At 35.1% G+C, this 19,335-nt stretch overlaps 1 protein-coding gene across 4 annotated transcripts in view; it reads right to left on the minus strand.

Moving 5' to 3' along the window:
- The window catches only part of LOC310880990 (connector enhancer of kinase suppressor of ras 2-like), a 186,830-nt gene that overhangs the window by 25,010 nt on the left and 142,485 nt on the right, over positions 1-19,335 (minus strand). For all 4 annotated transcript variants that reach the window (XM_083797611.1, XM_083797608.1, XM_083797609.1 and 1 more), the window contains exons 15-19: positions 14,448-14,496; positions 11,430-11,478; positions 9,851-10,026; positions 8,332-8,405; positions 1,583-1,654 (exon numbers count right to left, since the gene is read on the minus strand). In XM_083797611.1, the coding sequence (XP_083653737.1) occupies positions 1,583-1,654; positions 8,332-8,405; positions 9,851-10,026; positions 11,430-11,478; positions 14,448-14,496 (420 nt within the window). The remainder of the gene's footprint in view (positions 1-1,582; positions 1,655-8,331; positions 8,406-9,850; positions 10,027-11,429; positions 11,479-14,447; positions 14,497-19,335) is intronic.

The following is a 19,335-nucleotide window of genomic DNA, read 5'->3' on the forward strand; positions in this document are numbered from 1 at the left end:
GACGCAAAAAGTCAGAAAAATTGCGCTAGTAAATTCCAAACTAATGTGGCAGTATATGAAAACAGATCCTGGCACCTTTTCAACTGTTACGCTCCACAACAACTGTAAACTGTCATAAAGACAGTTTCCTTGTCTCCCTAGTGTAAGAAAATCAATGGATGTTTTACTGAATGTACATCAAGACTTCCTGGTTTTCCTTGAGTCAGAACATTTTATGGTATAACAGAGAGAGAGGATCAATGGCATTTCAACAAATCATAGCTATCAAAGTAGCTAAAATTAATGTAGAAACCATGCATATTTAAAAATAGCTGAAGATCCTTACTTCAGTTTTGTACAAAACAAATCTCAGCTAGATTACATAACTGAACAATAAAACAATGTTAACATTGGTAAAAAAAAAAATATTTTGCAAATTTTCATCCTAAAAGTGATATAGCTAGCAGTGATACAGAGAGATACTCCTGAGAACTGAACCTCATCATCATCATCGTCAGTGGATGATGAACTGGTGTGAACTGTTTCAATACAGCTAATCTTATACATCAATACAGTTTAAAAATAGCCTCTCAACATTATTGTTCCAAAGAAAAAAATCCAGCTGTATCCTGAAGGTGATTCAATCTAAGTTTTCAAACAGAAAGAATTAACTAAATCTCAAAGTTTTGGTGGTATATGCAATGAAAGATTTAAGTCTTCAAAGTAGGGCAACATTGTCCCATGTGTCCTTGCTTTTTACCACAGCTTTGAATAAACAAATTCCTAAAGTAACAGGAGGAGGTAGAACATTTGACTCTGCATTTGATCCTCAAAGGCACCTTCCCACCTTTATCTAACCTCTGTCTTCATCACTGAATCACAGAATAGAAGCACAGAGTAATTTAGGTTGGAAGAGATCTCAGGAGGTCATCTGTTCCCACAGCCTACCCACTGCAGGGCCAACTTTAATTTTGGATCAGGTTGTTCAGGGCCCTGAATGCCCTCCCAGCGCAACCAAGGACATATAACTAAGCACAGCAACACCACCAGTAGAACTTTGCTAGCCTTGATAGGAGAGTGATAGAATGGATCACATTTACGTATTTATTTAAAAGTATTCTGTCATGAAAAACAAATGCATCTCATTAGTTCAGTCCCATTTCTGTTTAAAAAAAATACTTCAAATTGCTTTTCATTGGTTTTAGGTGTTATGTTCCTGTGGATTACCATTATAGCCAACTTAAAACTATCTAATCCCATCATGTGGGTGTACTCTCAGTATGAGCTTTGGTATGCCTGTATTGTTTGTATATACCAGAAACACTTAGCCCATGACATTAATAACGAACATAGATGTGACCAGCACAACTGACTTTCCTAACATGCCTTTGTGGAATTGTGCCATGTGGCATGACAAAAAAATTCCAGCAAACAAAATAAACCACGCAATGTAATGCTGTATGTACTAAAGTCAGTGGAGAACTAGAGTGGGCTGTATTGAGATCACTGTCAGCATTACATCATGCTTAGGAGCATATTTCTATGTGAGACTGAATATTAGTTTATATTATTGGAGTATCGTGATAAAGAACATGTAACTTACCTATTCATTTCCTCAAGACAGTCTGTTGCAAAGTAGAAACTCTTTATTTTGGGGTGACATGCTTTGAAGGCACTAGAAAATAAACACAAAGATGAAACAACAATCTTTATTTCAAACAGCTTGTCTACAGACACAAAAGACTGACAGACAGACCTGCCCTAATAATTCTTCAGCATGTTACAGGTCTAATGGGCATTCTGAATGCTCAGTTTGAGTCTCTTGCTGAATAAACTTACCAATGGATTCCTACTGATCTGTTTACTGATGCTGATGTTATACATTAAAAACTTTTTACGTCAATCTGAAAATCTTCATGAATAAATTTAAGTACATATTAGTCGTATCCCAAACATAAACTATTCTAAAGAACTAAGAGTTTGATCCCACCACCTCTTCGCACATATTTATAGGACTGTGGTTTGTGTTCTACTCAAAGAAATATAAAGGATGGCCAACTTGCTCTAACTTTCTCATATCTTTACTGTAACTTCAGATTTATTACTGAAGATATATGTGAATTTATCCGAAATTTTATTTTACATTAATAAAGAAGGAAGAGAAGGAATATAAAGATAAATAACCAGCTGGTAATTGCATTCAACTGGAGACAGCATTAAAAATGCAGCATTTTCAAATTTTCTTTACTGAGTCATATGACTCAAAGACCTCTGAAATGAATATTTCCCAATTTAGATGTATTTTTAAAAATTCCTAATTACAGTCTTCATGCAATCTATGCTTAACTGAAAGTTCTAGGGAATATTAGTGGCAGGTTTACTTTGGAAGCTGATAACAATAAAAAAGTTCCTTAAAAAGTCTTCATCTAAGTAGTAGCTTCTAACTCCAGCAATTGCTTTGTCAAGTTACTCTAAAATCAACTGTATTCCAGGTACTTTTCATCTTAATCTATTAATCTCTACTGTATTTTTTCTCTGATCAACATGAGTCAATAATAGTTAACAGTTCTTCATCTGCCATCTAGCAACAGAGTTGACATTATTTAGACTAAACCCTTATGTTTATTGTTGCATTATAATTTATGGTCAATTATATGTATTTCACGATTTTTTATTGCACAGTCCATTGTCACAGCTAGTTTTGGGTTTAAAAGACAGATTTTTTTTTTTTTTTTGCCATTTGCTGATTTCCACTCTATGCAGAGGTTAATTTACAGAGTGAAGTTCTTTGAAAAGTGCTAGTTAAATTATAAATCACTGAAGTAGTTCCAAAAGCATATTGCAACAGGTTTAAATTAATTTATGCACTCTTTTACTTGTGTAACTAGCACAGTATTAGTAGTATGCTGCACTACTGACAGCACTGACCTGTGGTACTGAATACCAGCACGACGGAAAGTAGCTGTTAGACTGACATTGTTCTCTGCACAGCTAACATACCTTCTCCTTTCTCAAAGGTCAATTCCTTCACCACTCCTCTGGTCAGTGCAATTCAATTCCATACAGCTGATTTCATGAGATAAATTCTGATTTTCACTTTAGGCTGGCTATATACAGAAACCATTACATTGCTGAACGGAGTACATGCATGGGATAATCAAGCTCACATGTTACAGCATGAGCGATTGCAGTTCATAGAAAAGCATTAATGAAAAGCATTTTTATATTGTGTAATTCCTAAGCTCTCTCCCCTCAGCTGAGCATTTATTTGAAAACTACTAACAACAGTAATCATATTTCTTATGATTTTTTTTGTGTGAATATAATTAAAAGGAGTATCAAAGAAACTACAGACTCAGACCAATAAAGAGTATTATTTTATTAGTTGGCAACTGTTAAAAACCAACAAGTATCATTTGTAGAATTTAAGTTAAAATACTGACATTTATACAGTAATTACTAGATGTAAGAATTAGATTAGGAATCATTACGTGTGGCATTAAGAAAAACATGTAATGCATTTTTTCCACTATTAATAGCTTAAATGCAAATGATTATTTTTTTTTTAATGACTATGATATATTCCAGTTTTCAGAAACAAGAAATGAAGGCTGAAGAAGCTTCACTTGGGCACACCTACTTTCTTATACGTATTGGTAATACAAATGCATACAGTAACAGACTTTCCTAACAAAAGTTCTACAGAATAATGAGATAGCAGAGTTGTGTTTCTCTGTAGCTTCCATGAAATTAGACATATATTAAAAGGGTAAGTTTACCTTTGCACTGAGGATCATCATAAAACATCTCACATTCATAAAAAGAAGATGTAAGAAACATTTAAGTATTGTTTTAGCATCTGGAAATTGATAATTTCAACTGCAGATCTTAATCTTACTAGCTGCGTCTTCTGATTAAAAGCATGTCCTAAGACCTTTATTATAAGAATATGATATTCTATTGAAGTAAAAAGGTCATCAAAACAGACAGTCTTCACTAGTTAATACCAGCTGGCAAGAAATAAGCAAGCAAAAAAGGCTGGATGTTCTTGCATGTACTGTAAATACTAATACAGAATTTTGAAACAACAGACAGTTTGTATTTTGGCAAATGAAAATAGCGAATACAGGGGAAATCCCTGAATAGGAAGGAAATTTTTTTGATGCCCGCTAGATGGCATACACTTGCTAATTATATGTACTGAATTTTAAGATTTTAATGCAAGAGATTTTGATCTAAGCATCGTATCTTCTTTTATGGGTATATTATTTTCCCTGATGTCAGTACTCTTTTCAGTTGGTTGGAAACTCTATGCAACATCTCCAGCTTCTAGTCTTCCATTTGACCAACCATCTCCCAGCCCTGAGATTTAAGAATTGGCTTGAATTGGAGAGGACTATGTAGTGGATCTAGAGATTCTAATCCTCTTGATTAATCCTGTTAGAATATCACATGATGGAGTTTCTGCTTGTAAACAGGATTATTTTCCTAGACAGGAAATTTACGTACATAAAAGCATTAAGATGCCAGTAATAGAGTTTCAAAGTTCACCTTTTAATAGTCAGAATATGTCCGATAAACAGACCTTAAATTTGCGCTCCAATATGCTCATATACTGTGATACAATCTGTAATTATGTATTTGAATGCTACATTCTCACAGGAACTCTTCCTCAGTTAAGGTGCAGAATGAACTTGCTTGTAATCTATATCATGATTATACAACAGGTAAGTCTACTTTCTGTAGGACTCCTGTTTTAGTTGTTACAGAAATTGTGAATGTGTCATAAAATAGAGACAGAACAAGAATTGTTTCAAGGATAAATCAGCTACATGCTGCAGTTCTTCCTGCTTATGTAAAGGAGTTCTCATGTACTCCAAGACACAGCAGCAGACTTAATAATCAGTCACTATATAAATGTTCCTTAAGGTCTTTTTGTTTGATATATTGAAATTTACTTACATGGTAAGTATATGTGCAATAATATATTGTACTGTTATTTATTTATGTACTCTGAAGAAAAACGGGTCTTTATTTTTATTAAATGGGTATCCCAGATCTGCGGATACCTTTAAGTATTTTGCAGTTCTGTTTCTGAGCTGCAAAACGCAAGAATAAATCCATCTTCACTTTCCAGAAGTGTCACAAAGATTATTAATAGAGAAGCTTTTAGATACAATAGCATTAAGAACTGCAGAGAAGTCTCCAGGGAAATAATTTTATATGTGTAAATAAAAATGAATAATGCGGAAGAATGATACACATAATTTTACCTTTGACTTGTTTTGGAGCATTCCAAACTGGATGCTGTTTGGTTTGCTGTCTACAAAGTCTGTCAGGCCCATTTCAGAAGAGCTGCTCCCCAGCCAGTCAGCTCCCAGCAGGGGCTTGGCTCATTCACAAGGGCAGAACTTTGCATTGTCCCTGATGAACTTCAGAAGGCCCTTGGTCAGCCCATACACCCGGACTGCGTAGATCCTCCTGAATGGCAGCCCTGCCCTTGAGTGTGTCCCCAGTTTGCTGTCATCTAAGCCGCTAATGTGGGACCAGGAGTGTATTTCAATTTTTAGGAATGCTACTCTGAGAACAACATCCTAAATCTTCATTCAGAAGAAGATTCAAGCGTTTCCTAAAAGCAATGGAAAGTTTTGCAGTGTGAAAGCAAGTAACTGCCTCTAGCAGGGACAAGGTCATTCTACATCCAAATATAGCCTGGAGAGTTAAACCAGTCTGAGATAATGCCATGATTCATTTAATAATCAGGGTACCTTCATTAAATGCATTAATGAAGCAAATCATCAAACCGTACAGAATAATGCATTCAATGACTATAAATTCTTGTCAAAGCTTTTTTAACACTATTTCAGTCAACGTATCCTATGAACATCAGTAACAGTCCCACTATAAAACAGCATTTCCCATCTGACAGAACACTGGAAAACAGAAGTCTAAAAATCTAAAAATAAAAGACGTTATTCTAGTAAGACTTAAAATTCCTTTGTTCAATAAGGTAAGTCTTCTGTTTGGAACATTTCACATTGATGTCTCTGAAAATAGGAAAACTAATGTGATTTTGCTGGACTACTTTTATGCACTAAGATACTAAGTGCTCTTTGAGACAATTTTAATTTACATAAAAACATACGGACCTACCAATTAGAAAAAAAAAAAAGAAAGCAAGCATTAGGCGTCTTTCCCCACCCTTATTAACTGTCAAGATAACTGCTTTACTAACTTTTGCACTGGTGTTAAAATGGACTCAATCATACAGAAGTAAGAACCCAATCAGACTAATATTTTCAGATTTCAAGCTTGCAACGACTTCCAATGCCTGCAGAAAACCCACTATTAAATGACAAATATATCCTAACGTGGAAAGAAGAGAGAACAGATCCTGTAAAATCTGTCTTTCACTAGTCCTCTTTAAAATGAGGCAAGAAAATCCTAGCTGAAATGTTTCTTGTAGTCTAGCAGAGAGAAGAATGAAGTGTGAGTTAGAGCTTTTCCAGACTATGTTTGTTCAGAATGGGTCACCACCACCTTATTTGTAAACGGAATGCAGAAGAATCAGACCATAGAAAGTTGTTGCTAGGCTCACAAAGATCATTAGCCTTTCAGTGGAATCAGGCAGTATCAGTCATGCTCAGTCCTGTCCTTGGTAAGACAACGTAGAAGAGAATCGATATGCACACCTATAGAGGCTGTAGAGCAGAGCTGTAACACAAGCAGGGCCCTCCATTCACATATGCTTGATATACTGAAATGTAAATGAACGTAACACTGGATTTACTTTCTCTGCAGTTTTGGAGGAGCAGGTAAAATAGCAGCAAATGTAAAGCATAGTTTTTATGATGCAGGAAATACGTAAATGATAGTCCATGAAGGAAGAAATCAAAGGGAAATTCTGGTCAGGGAGTAAAGGGAATACTATTAACATCTTCATTATACTTTTACCCCTGGACCTACCTCTTTCTGAAAGTATTCAAAGCCTGAAGCTTTCAGTAGTATGCAAAGTTTTAGTTAATCAGAGTTTTTCTTTGCATATACCCTGCAGAAATTGTTCTGTGAGAAGTGTTCCAAGAAAATGTGTTCTAATGCTTAGAGCAAAGCTCTGGAAGGTATTTCTAGCTGTGCACAATGACCTGCTGTTTGATCTTCATTAATTCACTGAAATTTGCTAAGTGTTTTATATTCTAACAAAAGGATATTATTTTCTCCTGTATTTTTGTTCAATATCATTATTACTATCTACTTGTTCCACAGAGGAATTTATAGTGCTCAGTTCATGTTTAATTTCTGCAGTGATACTCTCAGTTGAAAGGAGTAATGGAAGTATAAATTGCACTGTCTTCTCAGGCAGACAGTAATAACGCCTTCAGACAAGAACAAGCAATTGAAAAGGTTTTATTTTCTAATCAGCAGTCTCTACTGTAATTCACACCTTCAGTATTTTCTTGTATGTATGTTCATAGTTGTGGAACGTATTCCTCAGAGCAAAACCAAGTTTAGTCCTTGGAAAAGCATGACAAAAATTCAGGATGCTTAGTTACAAATAGGAAAGCTTTAGTAACAGTATCTTATATGCTGTTCTATATAGCTCCTGATGGCAGCAAGTTTTAAAAACCTAGATGAAACCTGCAAATAATTCAGGAGATACTGGTGAATTGCTAGTCTCCAAGCATTAGAATTGTTAAACCTACTGTTTGACAGCTATGACTTCCAATTCCAACACTGCCTGCAAACAATTTCCAATGAGTGTCTGTTATTAAATATGTGGCAAAACTTAACATATGCTTGTTACTGGGAGCGTAATGCAGTAGCAGCAATATGTGCACAAGAAACAGACTTAAAAACACAGTGTTGGCTTTGGAACCTAAATATTTCAGCAGTTGAGAATAACTCAATATTGGGTATATAAACTTCCTCCATAAATGAGAAAATGAAAATTATATTCACCACCCCTTGTTGATATTTAAGATATTTCCTATGGTAATTGTTTCTTGCACATTTGATTCTTATCTAGAAGACAACAAGGCACCTGAGCAAGTTTTATTTGTTGGCTTTTTTTTTTTTTTTTTTGCTTTACTTATTTAACTGAATTTGGAACTGGTCTATCTGGAAAACTGACCAAAGTGACTGACCAAAGGGTTATCCAATTCTTTGGAAGACAGCTTATGGAATTTACATTAAGTAGCATCTTTTGAAGTAAAGAGAAAAACTAAAACTTAAGCAGTCTTATAATGTGTTATTTACAAATTTCATGGTTTTCTCTGCAAGTTTTCAGTACTATATGTACAATATACTTCCAAGAATGATCATTTGATTTATAAACATAATTGACATACTACTCACTGTTTTTTTCTGCATTCAATTGCTCTATCGATCCTGAACTCAGGTAAGCTAATGAATCCTTCTGCTTTTTCATCCTATCAAAAGAGAAGAGGAAGTGATGGTGAAGAAGAACATACAGTTCAAGAGAGAAATAAGCAGTAGCCATTTAGGTCTTATACTAAGAACAACTATCCAACCAATTAAAATACTGAGCATATTTTCTACATAATGGCTTTACTTAAGCATTCAGTTTACTCGATCATAGAATGTCAGAAACTTCTAAGATTTAAGTTCCTTAAAGGAGTTGCAGTTATCCTAATTCCCTTTGCAGAAGGTTACACAAAACTTTTCAGCACCTAATATAGCATTCAGGTCATTAACAGCTACAGAGGAAAACTGCAAGATTTTTCATCATATAGTCTACACTTTAAAACAGTCACGTGGATGTCTCCTTTTAAAGCCATGATTGTGCAGACCATAGCTGAGGAGGTTCCTACAGTGAGCTCACCACTGTTCAAATGGAAAAGTAATAACTAGAAAATGTTTCTTGTCACTTTTTACTTCTTTTGAATTAAATTGCCAGAAAAAGCAAGGAGATACAGTAACACCAGTCAGACTTTGGAAAAGTATTAGTAAGTGTACTATGAATTATAGCTTGGCCATAAATGGACTGAAAATCAGTGGGACATATAAATACCACCTTGCATGTAACAGTATCAAACAAAACTTACAACACTAACCCTGAAGGCCTTTGTCATTCACAGCCTGCAACAATCCTGTTTTGAGCTGCAGAGAAAATACTAAAACTGAGGATAACAATGCTATTCTAATTGTCCTCTTGAAGAAAATTGAAAATATAGACTAAACACCAGGAAATCAAAGCAGGCTGTACACAGACAGCTTAGAATAGGCAGTGAGGCTCAATGCAAACAGGAGAATACCCTTCTAATGATCTTTGCCCTGCCCTCCCTCAATTATTTCGTTCCCACAGATATCCAGATTGCACAAGTGTAGGTCCACTGGTTTTCAATAACATGTCACCAAGCACAGTGTGTTACACATGAGAAGTTGCAAACTTCAGACTCCAGAATAATTCAGCAAAAAGCAAGAGGAACATCTACATAATAACAACTTTCAGAGAAAGATTGGCTAATTCCAATTTTCATACCTGCTTTAATGGTTAACTGACATGAATGGCAAAACTTTACACTTCCCCCCATACAACTGAAACTAAGGACAGCTGAATGTGAACACTCTATTATTCCAAACAAACACTGTCTGTGGAAAAATATTAACTATTGACATATTCATTACTTTAAGAGTACCATGAACTTCTGTTATTTTATTAGGCTTAGACTTCAACTTTGGAGACTTTAAAAATATTTCCAAGTGAGGCACTTCCAGCTTGAGTGACTGAGACCTGGTAATTAAAGTAACAGTTCTCTAATATTTTATCAAATATTAAAAATAGACTTTATTCAAAAGAATGCTAAAGATTAAGGTTTAATTTTGTCTTTCTCCAAACACAGAATATACTTACATTCTGGTTTGTGTACCAGTACAAGGAAGAGTCCTTCAGAATAAACCAGTACTTCTTCCATTTCTGTGTGAAATAACCTTTGGCATCTTTTTTCTTCCACAGCCAGCCTTCACAATCTCCATGCCCCAAGTCTTTGCAGGAAATCCGTCTTCTGCTCCCACTCGTTAGAGAGCTCCCTGAGAACGTGACGATAGTGTAAGACGTCTCTCTGAATGCTATTCTTCTCAATATGAGCACGTTACTAATTTTTAATGATAAATCAATTCAAAATCCTTCAAGCCAAATCCTCTCCAATTTCAGAGAGGAGATTGAATGAACAGTTTCCAAATTCCACAATGTTCTGCAGTTTTGCTTTCTGGATGAATAAGAAACAGAATGGCCTTTTTTATGTAGAGGCTTATTTAGTCTCTAGAGGGATCATTCCTTTTAAGGCTGCATTTTTATCTGATTAAGATTTGTATCATCACTCCAAAGTAAAAACATATTTCATTTAGCCTTCAGTTTGAAACTCCGAGAATGACATAAACATAATCTGTATATTGATGTAAACACTACTTCTTCCATCTATCTTCTGTTGCTACTTTTATCACTAGTAGGCCTGTCAAATTCTGGGAGTTTTACAAGTCAATTTTTATTGTCAATAAAGAAGAAAAATAATCCATTTCCATTAAAATGCACATGTGTACATCTCTCCTATACTGAATTTAATTGAAGAATAACATTTTAAACTCTTTGAATCCTGTTCAAAGGCACAGCACCAGGAAAAGATAGTGTCTTTTTGTTGCTGTTGTAGTTTTTCTTTTCTTTTCTTTTTTCAGTTATTTCAATAGATCCCAATCAAAAGGCTTAGCACTTTAGTGTCCTCTGTGAACATTAATAAAAACAGTGCTCTTAATTATGGTATCATTTTTCCTGAAAAAGAGCCTGTAGGAAATGCCATTAAAATATCAGACATTTTTCTATGAAAAATCAAGTTTATATTGCTACAATAATTATATTTGTTCTACAGGTTTGAAACAGTGAAGTAGTTTAGATGACCTCAAAACATAATGTTTTGTTCTGCAACATTCCTCAACCAACCTCTTAACATTTTGCTCTTTTTAGAATAACATACTGTGCTGTGTCCTGGTCAGGTTTAGAAATATTAAAAACGTATAGTAAAAGTAAAGGAAATTTTCCTAGGAGACTGAAAGAATAATAGAATAATAATAACAAAAAAAAAAGATCGCTAGCCATATACATTCATATGAATTTATTATGCTCTAACCACTTTTCTTAGGTTCATTGTTTTAACAGTCTCAAACAGGCCACAAAAGGAAAAAGAAACAAAGCAAAAGGAAATGGCAAAATACGTAGGCACTACCTTTCTGCTACCTAAGTCAGAGGAAAGTTTACCACTGAGTCTAGCAGTATAATATCCGTGCTACTTTAAAACATTTATTTGGTAATCTACTCTGGTATTTACTATCAAATTTAGAAATAGATGAATTAAGTTGAACTTTGTCATTTGGTCCTGACCACCACTATCAGTAAAGAACTCTCATTCTCTGCTTTCAAAATGTTAACTCAAATAAGTTACCTTTTGACCATTTTCTGGATTTTACCCTGAGGGAAGCGTAATGGAATGACTGTAAGAAACAAACAAACAAAAAGGAACTATGAAAAAACAATGCAGGTAGTAGTAGAAACAAGAAACAGTTTTCACCACCATCTCCATGGTTATCCTAGGGTTAGTTATCATAGGATCTTACTTTTGTTGTTTTTCTCTTTTTACTATTATAAACATCATAAAGAAAACAACACAGTGCTAAACATGCAAATTAAAATCTCATTTTTTTTCATTTATTAATTACACTTCTTGCAATCAAATCATTAAGAATGGGCATGCAGTAATTTGAAAACTGAAGATATAAACTCATGAATCGCCATGCCCCAAAAGCAAATGCATACCACAGAAGTCCTTATTAGCAACTGTGAAACCATGTATTACGTAAGAGTATAAATACAATATTACTCAAATAAAAATTAACATTAAGATTTTTTTTGCATTAGTATTTAGGATAATGGAGGATTCCAACCTAAGCACTTTAAGCACTATTAAAAGCCAACATCTGAAAAGAGGACCCAAGCTACCTGAGAGGCTGAGGCAAAGTTTAGTTTAAAATAAAGGTGGAGGAGGAAGGAGCGTTTTGCACATGCTCAGGCCTATTTTTAACCTGTCTGTAACAATTGCCAGTTTACAGTATCAAACACCACAGACATTTTCTATTGTCTTGCAGAGATCAGTAATTTATTCCGGAGAGAGCTGGCTCAGGGAACGCCAGCTTGCACATCCATAGACAAACTGTCTCAACTCCATCCTGTGTTCTGTTTATCTCAGGTTGTTCTCCCAGTCAGTCGCAGTATGAACGCTTCACACAAAAAATACTGTAATTCTGACAGGTGACAAGCTCTGTAAGTGTACATGCATTGTGTCGCTAAGACAGTACGTATTCTCCATTGAGTTGATAGCTGCGAATTTATCTGCTTGTTTTGAGCATGAGAGAAGGCAAAGATTAATGTTTGTTCCTCTGCTACACGAAACATAGTAAAAAAAAGTCAGAAAATCAAAGAACAAAACTAAAGCTATGAGAAAGTGTTAAAAGTTGCACAGCACCACTGATGTTTTACTGATGTACTATAAGCTGCAGCAGTAGAACTAGCCATAGCGTGCCGAGAGGAGTTCTGTGGTGACCGTGGCTGAAAGAACCTGGTCAGTGCTCCTCTTTCTGCATAGCAATGCGTTAGGACACAGCAGGTGTCTGTGAATAAGAGATCACCACATTTTTCCACAATTTAGGCTAAAAAATACAGTGATGAAATAGAACTCTGTACATTTAATCACATCCGAAAACTGTAATTTAATTAAAGAGCTGCAAGAAAATGAACAGCTGGAGGATATACGCATTAGGACGCTCACCAGAAACCGGTATGGATCATTCAGAATAGCAGTTTTAAAAGGAACGAAAATGCAAGTACAACAAATCAACGAGAGCTGAAAATATCAGCTCTTCCAAAAACATAAGTTAAATAATCCTACTATGCTTTGTTTATGCATACACAAAACGCATTCAAAGCAAGAAAACTAGAGAAAGTGAGAGGTTTGCTATATCTTGGGAACAAAAGCTTAATTAGCACTGCTAACTTAGAGAATTCAAGCCTCGTATTCTGAGAGATAAAGCAACTGCCATATAATTAACGTTGTGGTAAAAACTGTAGGAAAACAGTCAGAACTTGCAACTTAAAACAAGTCGGAGTTGCTATGGGAAACAGATTGATGATAGGAGAACATACTGTGGTTGTCAGCATTTAAGTTCTCATCTTAAAACCACAACACAAAGCGGAGTATTAAACAAAATGCATGTCCCCACCCCCACCTCACCCCCAACAGAAGCACACCACAGAAAAAAAAAAAAGTGATAGAACTGAATCTGTGCTACATGAAGCTAAATTAACGAGACATCAACATAATCACAGTGAAGCAGTAGGAGTGCTGTTTAGGTGTCACAGAACCACCACGTGAAAAGTTAGGCTTTGTTTAAGAAATGCCCTGGAGACTAGAGGTTCAGTTACCTGTCAGGATGAAGGGAACCAAGCCTATTAATGCAAGGCTGCTTGCAAATACCTCTGCTAGTTTGAGACGGGAATTTTTAGTGAAGAACATAAACATGTTCAAAACACAGCAATCATAGCACTCACTAGTAGAGTACACAAATCAGAGGGTACACAGTGCTGATCTCCTCAGATTACATGTAGCATATTATGTGCAGTACCACGATCCTGAGGAACAGCGACGGGTTCGAGTGCTTGCCAGGGGAGGCAGCAGGCAAGGTAGGGATTGGCAGGCAGAGTCAATATATCAATAAACACAACCACAGGTTTTCACAGACTTCAGAAAATATAGTCATACACCTTCCGCTGCTGTCACTGGTCTTTAGCATCACTGCATAAATCCCTGGGAGGCAGAACGACTTCTGGTAGCTTTCAAAAGTTACTTAGTGCCTACTTAGGCAAACCAAGTACTAAGTCAGAATGAAGAAACAGGCCTTCTATAAATGAAGTTTCCACTGCTTGTCCTTTCTTTGAAGTAATTGCCAAAATATGAAATGATAAAAACATCTATATATTTTGCATTAAAGACCTTCAAAATTGGCACTATAAAACTCTTTGAAAATCAAAATCCCGTATCATTGAAAATCTAGATCCTGTATGTATCTCTGACATAGTATGAGTGCTATTTAAATATCTTAAGAGTTTTTAAAATTTTCTCTTCCTTTCAGGCAACATTCTCCCCAGATGTCCCTCCTCCCCAAACTAGTACACACCTTAGAACACATAATAAGGATCCAACTAAACTTAACTAAAAGTACTGCATACACACCGACCTGCTGTGGTTGCAGTAGATACGTTTCTGAATATGGAAATTATTGCTAGGTTTTTGTTTTCAGATTTTTCATAATATAGAAAAAATTGAATATCTCTAGTATCTTCTAAAGTATGCCAAATTAATTGTTTGTTTGTTTGTTTGTTTGTTTTAAGTATTTTTATAAATCATTACCTTCCTCATGGATGTGCTTCCTTGACGGTCAATGGCAGAACTAGCATATCTGGGACAGAGAAGGGGAAAGGTGTCAAATAACTACAGAAAAAAATCATCTGATTAATAATAAACACACAAACACGAGATGCATTTCCAAATGTACGCCTTTAGGTATAAACACTTTTCAAAGTTATGTAAAATGTAGCACCTAAAACATGATGTTTTACACATTGTTTTCAATGAATGGTTTTAATGTTATTAAAAAAAGCACAAAATCATTCTCAATATTCTGATTTAAAAGATTCATCTGAGAATATCTAGTTTGATTATTGGCCTAAAAGTAACCACATTTCATCTGCAAAGACTCAAAAGTAACCAAAAGAATTCAGTGAATCTTAGGAGAAATAAATCATAGGTTTTTAGCTGCAAGGCTAGCTGTTATCTGTGCATTTCATACAGCAGCAACAACATCTACCACAGGTATAACGGACTCCTGCCTAGAGTTCATAATAAACTAGGAAAGAATAAATATTTTTAAACAGGAAAAAAAAAACAAACAGAAATGCAAATAAATATGTAGGACTGTCATCTTAGGAGTTATTTATATTTTAAAATGTAACAGCTTATGGAAAGGTATTTGAACTGATAGTCTGACATTTAGGAAAGACCTACACATGTTCCATATACTGCAGATTTGGTTCCTCCCCCTTGTCATTACAGAAGCAATTTGAATTATCCTCGGTTTGATAAATATGTATCTTCCTTTGAGTTATTTTCTGGGTATCTTAACTTTAGCAATACGTAAGCAGATTTATAAGCACTAAGACATTAATGAGCATGTAATTGTTGGGCCAAATCTGACGTGACTGTCAGATGTTTGCACATAAAGGAGGTCTATACAGTTCTTTCCCTGCCACCTCCTCTTTGATGCTCTGGAAGCACTTCAAAACAGGAAATTCATGAAGACCACAGCAATTTAGCAGTTAACTAAAGAAAGATTATTTAGATAATCAGAAAAACAGTAATATTTTTGCAGTACTGATATCCTAACATTGCCTTCTTGGTTGGCAAACATGGGATGCAACAGTTCCATTTGCTGCTGGAAGGAAGTCTAGTGATCACTTTTCAAGCACCCAGAACCAATCTTGATGTAAAGAATAGAAACCGATTCTTAGTAAGAGAACAACCAAGTAAATTGTCCCAAACTAAGCATGATGTAGGCCCCAACTGCTGCTACAGTTTAGTCGTGCTTGTTAACAGAAACATTGCGCTTGTTAGAGAAACTGGTATGCTGCTTACTTCTCAGAAAGGCAACTGCAGAGTGCAGTTTGAGTTCTTTATCCCTGGAGAAGGTCCAGGAAAGTTTCAGTTTTCTGAGGATGAATGATTAGCATCCTGACACAATGGTAGTGCACGCCACGTCAGGGTAGAATGGGAAATGCCCGAGACAGCCCCAGTTCAGCAGCCCTGTTTGTGAGTTTTTCTCTTGTTAAGAAAAGGGGACATCTTCTGCATAAGTTTCTCATATAAATACTATGTGCACAAAAATCTCTCTCTAGATATTTAGCAGCAGTTGTATTCCTAAATTCCTTTGATACAATGCAATAATGAAGGCTGTTAGGTCAGTACACATACAGCAGTGGTGCACCAACATTTTAAATAGCATACAGTTCTGATTCCTCAATATCAATGAGGATAGAGGAAAGCTGAAAAGGAACTCATCTGTCTCCCAAGGCAACTAAGGGGAATGTTATGGAGGTTTATGAACTCAAGAGATGTCTGAGGGAACAGATAGCCAATGTCTCCTTCAATAAAGGGGCCATATAAGCCCCTAAGTTATAGAAGATCAGCAGTTAGCTTCTTTTGTTTTGAACCTTCATTCATGAACACAATTAACATTTTTGGTATCCACGGCATCCTGCAGCAATGTTCCATATCATTTTGCTACAGGATGCCGTGGATACCAAAAATTCATATGGATGTTAGGTGCAAAATTATTATCTATTAACTTTTATTATTTATTATTAATTTTATTATTAAAATTAAATTTATTAATTAATTTAAATTATTTATTATTTATTATTTATTATTATTAAATTATTATCTATTAGCTTTCTCCTGGAGTTCTCTAAAGGCTAACAAAGCAGGGAAGCATCACCAGAAGCTACCCTTATACAACCACAAGTATTGGGCACTGATGGAAACATGGTGCTGAGTCTGAGTCAACTTTATCTGATCCATCACAGAATTTCTTATTCTCTTCTTTTCCCCTTGTGCTTTAAAAAGTAAGAAAAAACAGAGGTGGGAAAGCCTTAAAAGTGTGAATGCTTTTCCATACGTCATATAAATAGAAAAAGAGTGCAAGAATGGAAAAGAAACTGAAAGAAATCTTTTTAAAAAGAATTAAAAGGACTACAGACATTTTAACATGTTCCCCAAAATCTGTCAGCCAATTGACAGTAAACAATAGGCTGGCTTCAGTCAGCAAGACAGGAAATGGTATTTTTTCATATAATGATTTCCATTATTAAGAGAAATTAAATTTACCAGTATAAACAACTACTGCATTGTCAGCTAAAAGCATCTATCGGTCCTGAATCAAAGGAAATTTCTAGACTGCAGTGAAAAGATGGGATAACACTGATAGATGCATAAGAAGATGCATAACATTGGCACTGAATTAAAATTATAAAAGTTAATAGGTAATTCTTAGAAATTCTGAGCTATCTGTAGGTTACACGGATTAAAAGAAACAACTGAAAAACAAAAATGTTCAACTTACAACATTTGGTAAAGGAACGGACAGAAGCCCAAACCGCTGCAAGGCAGATTTTGTCATTAATGCTCCATTTCTGTCTACCCATGAGAATGCCATAAATGCATTTCAATTCTGCTGGGCATTTTCCCCCTGATTTCTGGTCTGTTTCTTTAATCACAGCTTTGACCCATCTGGAAAGTGTCAGTTTCAATGCTTCCATTCTTTCTCTCAGCCAATATACAATATGAATAATACATCTGCTTTTTTATCTGAAAAGTCCTTGGTCAAGTTTTATTTGCTTCCATGCAAACCCAACAATGCGTCTCCTTACAGTAATCATAGACTCTTACCAGCAAAAATCTGGTAGTTATAGAAATAGCCTGCACTCAGCATTCTGAAAACTGTTCAAAAGTTATCTTATGAAAGGTCAGGAATATGTGGTCTAATGTACAATGAGCATAACTTTTCATTTGGGTACATTTTCAACAGTCTGGAAGAAATTTTTTTAAAAGGTTTTATGTCTCTCAAATACTGTTTCCAAAATTAAATTATTCCTCAGATATTCAGATCCACAGATGATAGAAGACATGCCGACCTTTCCTTCTCTTCAGACAAGTAAATTCTCTACATGGTAGTGACAGAACCAATTAATTTATACATAAAGGAACCCTAGTATGTCATCTGTTCAATTTGTCTGCATCATACTTGGTTGAGTTATTCCTCACCTTTCCTTTTATGTAAGCAGTTGTTACAGAAGTGAAAGGGAAAAGAATGAAGAGGGGGGAAAAGGCATATGGAGTTTTATGGCTATAATGGCCTAGACTGATATTTTCCAAATCAATTAGGTCAGTTGATCTTGTAAATGCTTGTTTTCATGTCCACGTATAATACTGTTTTTGAAATAAACTCCAGAAGCTAGAAAAAGGAGGACCAATCACTTATGAGTAACTTGTACCAATCTAATACAAGAGCAACAAATCAAACAAATTATTTTAGGATATTTGCAAAATCAATCATTGCATAATATGACATAAAAACTCAAGGTTAAATGCCGTCTATCTCCAGTCTCAGTATTACCGGCATACTGACCCAGTATTCAATCAGAATGGTGCTGAACATAGAGCTAAAGTAGAAAGGCTAAGAATGAGCCAAGAAAAGATTGAAATAACTGACATAGGTGGAACCAAAACACCAAATTTAGAGGACTCGAGTAAGTGTTGTGACTTTTGACTTGCATCTTAAAGGACATACAAATCAAAGTGCAATCTATTGATAAGATTTGTAATCAGTATTTCAAATGAGAAATAGTGTTGTATGGTTAGAAAATAGAGATAATGAATTACAATAAAAAAAGCAAAAGGATGAGGGATAGCAGTACTATATAGTCCAGTTCACTGTATTTGATAAAAGCTGTAAGAATCTGAAAGTACAGGCACGCCTGTTGAATTATTTGTAATAAATGCTCAGAATTGTCACCTATCAAACACTGAATACATGAAGTCAACAGAAGAGATGTACGCCTCTCTGCGCATTTGCTATCAGAGCAGTTATAGCCATTTAAAAGCATCACCAAAATTATGAGTATCCTGCATTTTCTAATAATAATAATAATAAAAAACCTTCTTCTTTTAGTGAACAGAAGTGACTTGTTATTTCTTCATTTATTAAGCATTACTAAACAAAGCGCAACTGTGACACTCATTCCTATTTTCCCTTCCAGGAACATGTTTTCATTTTCTACCATATAAAGATAACAACACATCTTCAAGTGTCCCATAATCTCGAGCAAGGAATAGTGTTTTTGCTTGTAAAATTCATAGAATATCTACTGAAAGCAAAGACTGATTAAATCAGCTGCATATAAATGAAGTATCCCTTGATCACATAAGCAATGCTCAAAAAGATCAGATAAAATCACTCTCACATTATCAGTCCTCTTAATTATAATATCCCCATTCTCTTTGTATTACCTTCAGGGTCACTAAATCCACCATTAAATGAAAGTTATAACTCTATCAGAGCAAACTGACGTATCTTGCTAGATTGCTATCATTTTGGCTTCTCCACAGGTGATAGGATACAGATAATAAATCCCCAAATGATGGCCATGAATACAGTCTAGAAACAGGAATAATTATTTTAAATATT

The sequence above is a fragment of the Anser anser genome, assembly GCF_964211835.1.
Source record: "Anser anser genome assembly, chromosome: 13".
Taxonomy (NCBI): domain Eukaryota; kingdom Metazoa; phylum Chordata; class Aves; order Anseriformes; family Anatidae; genus Anser; species Anser anser.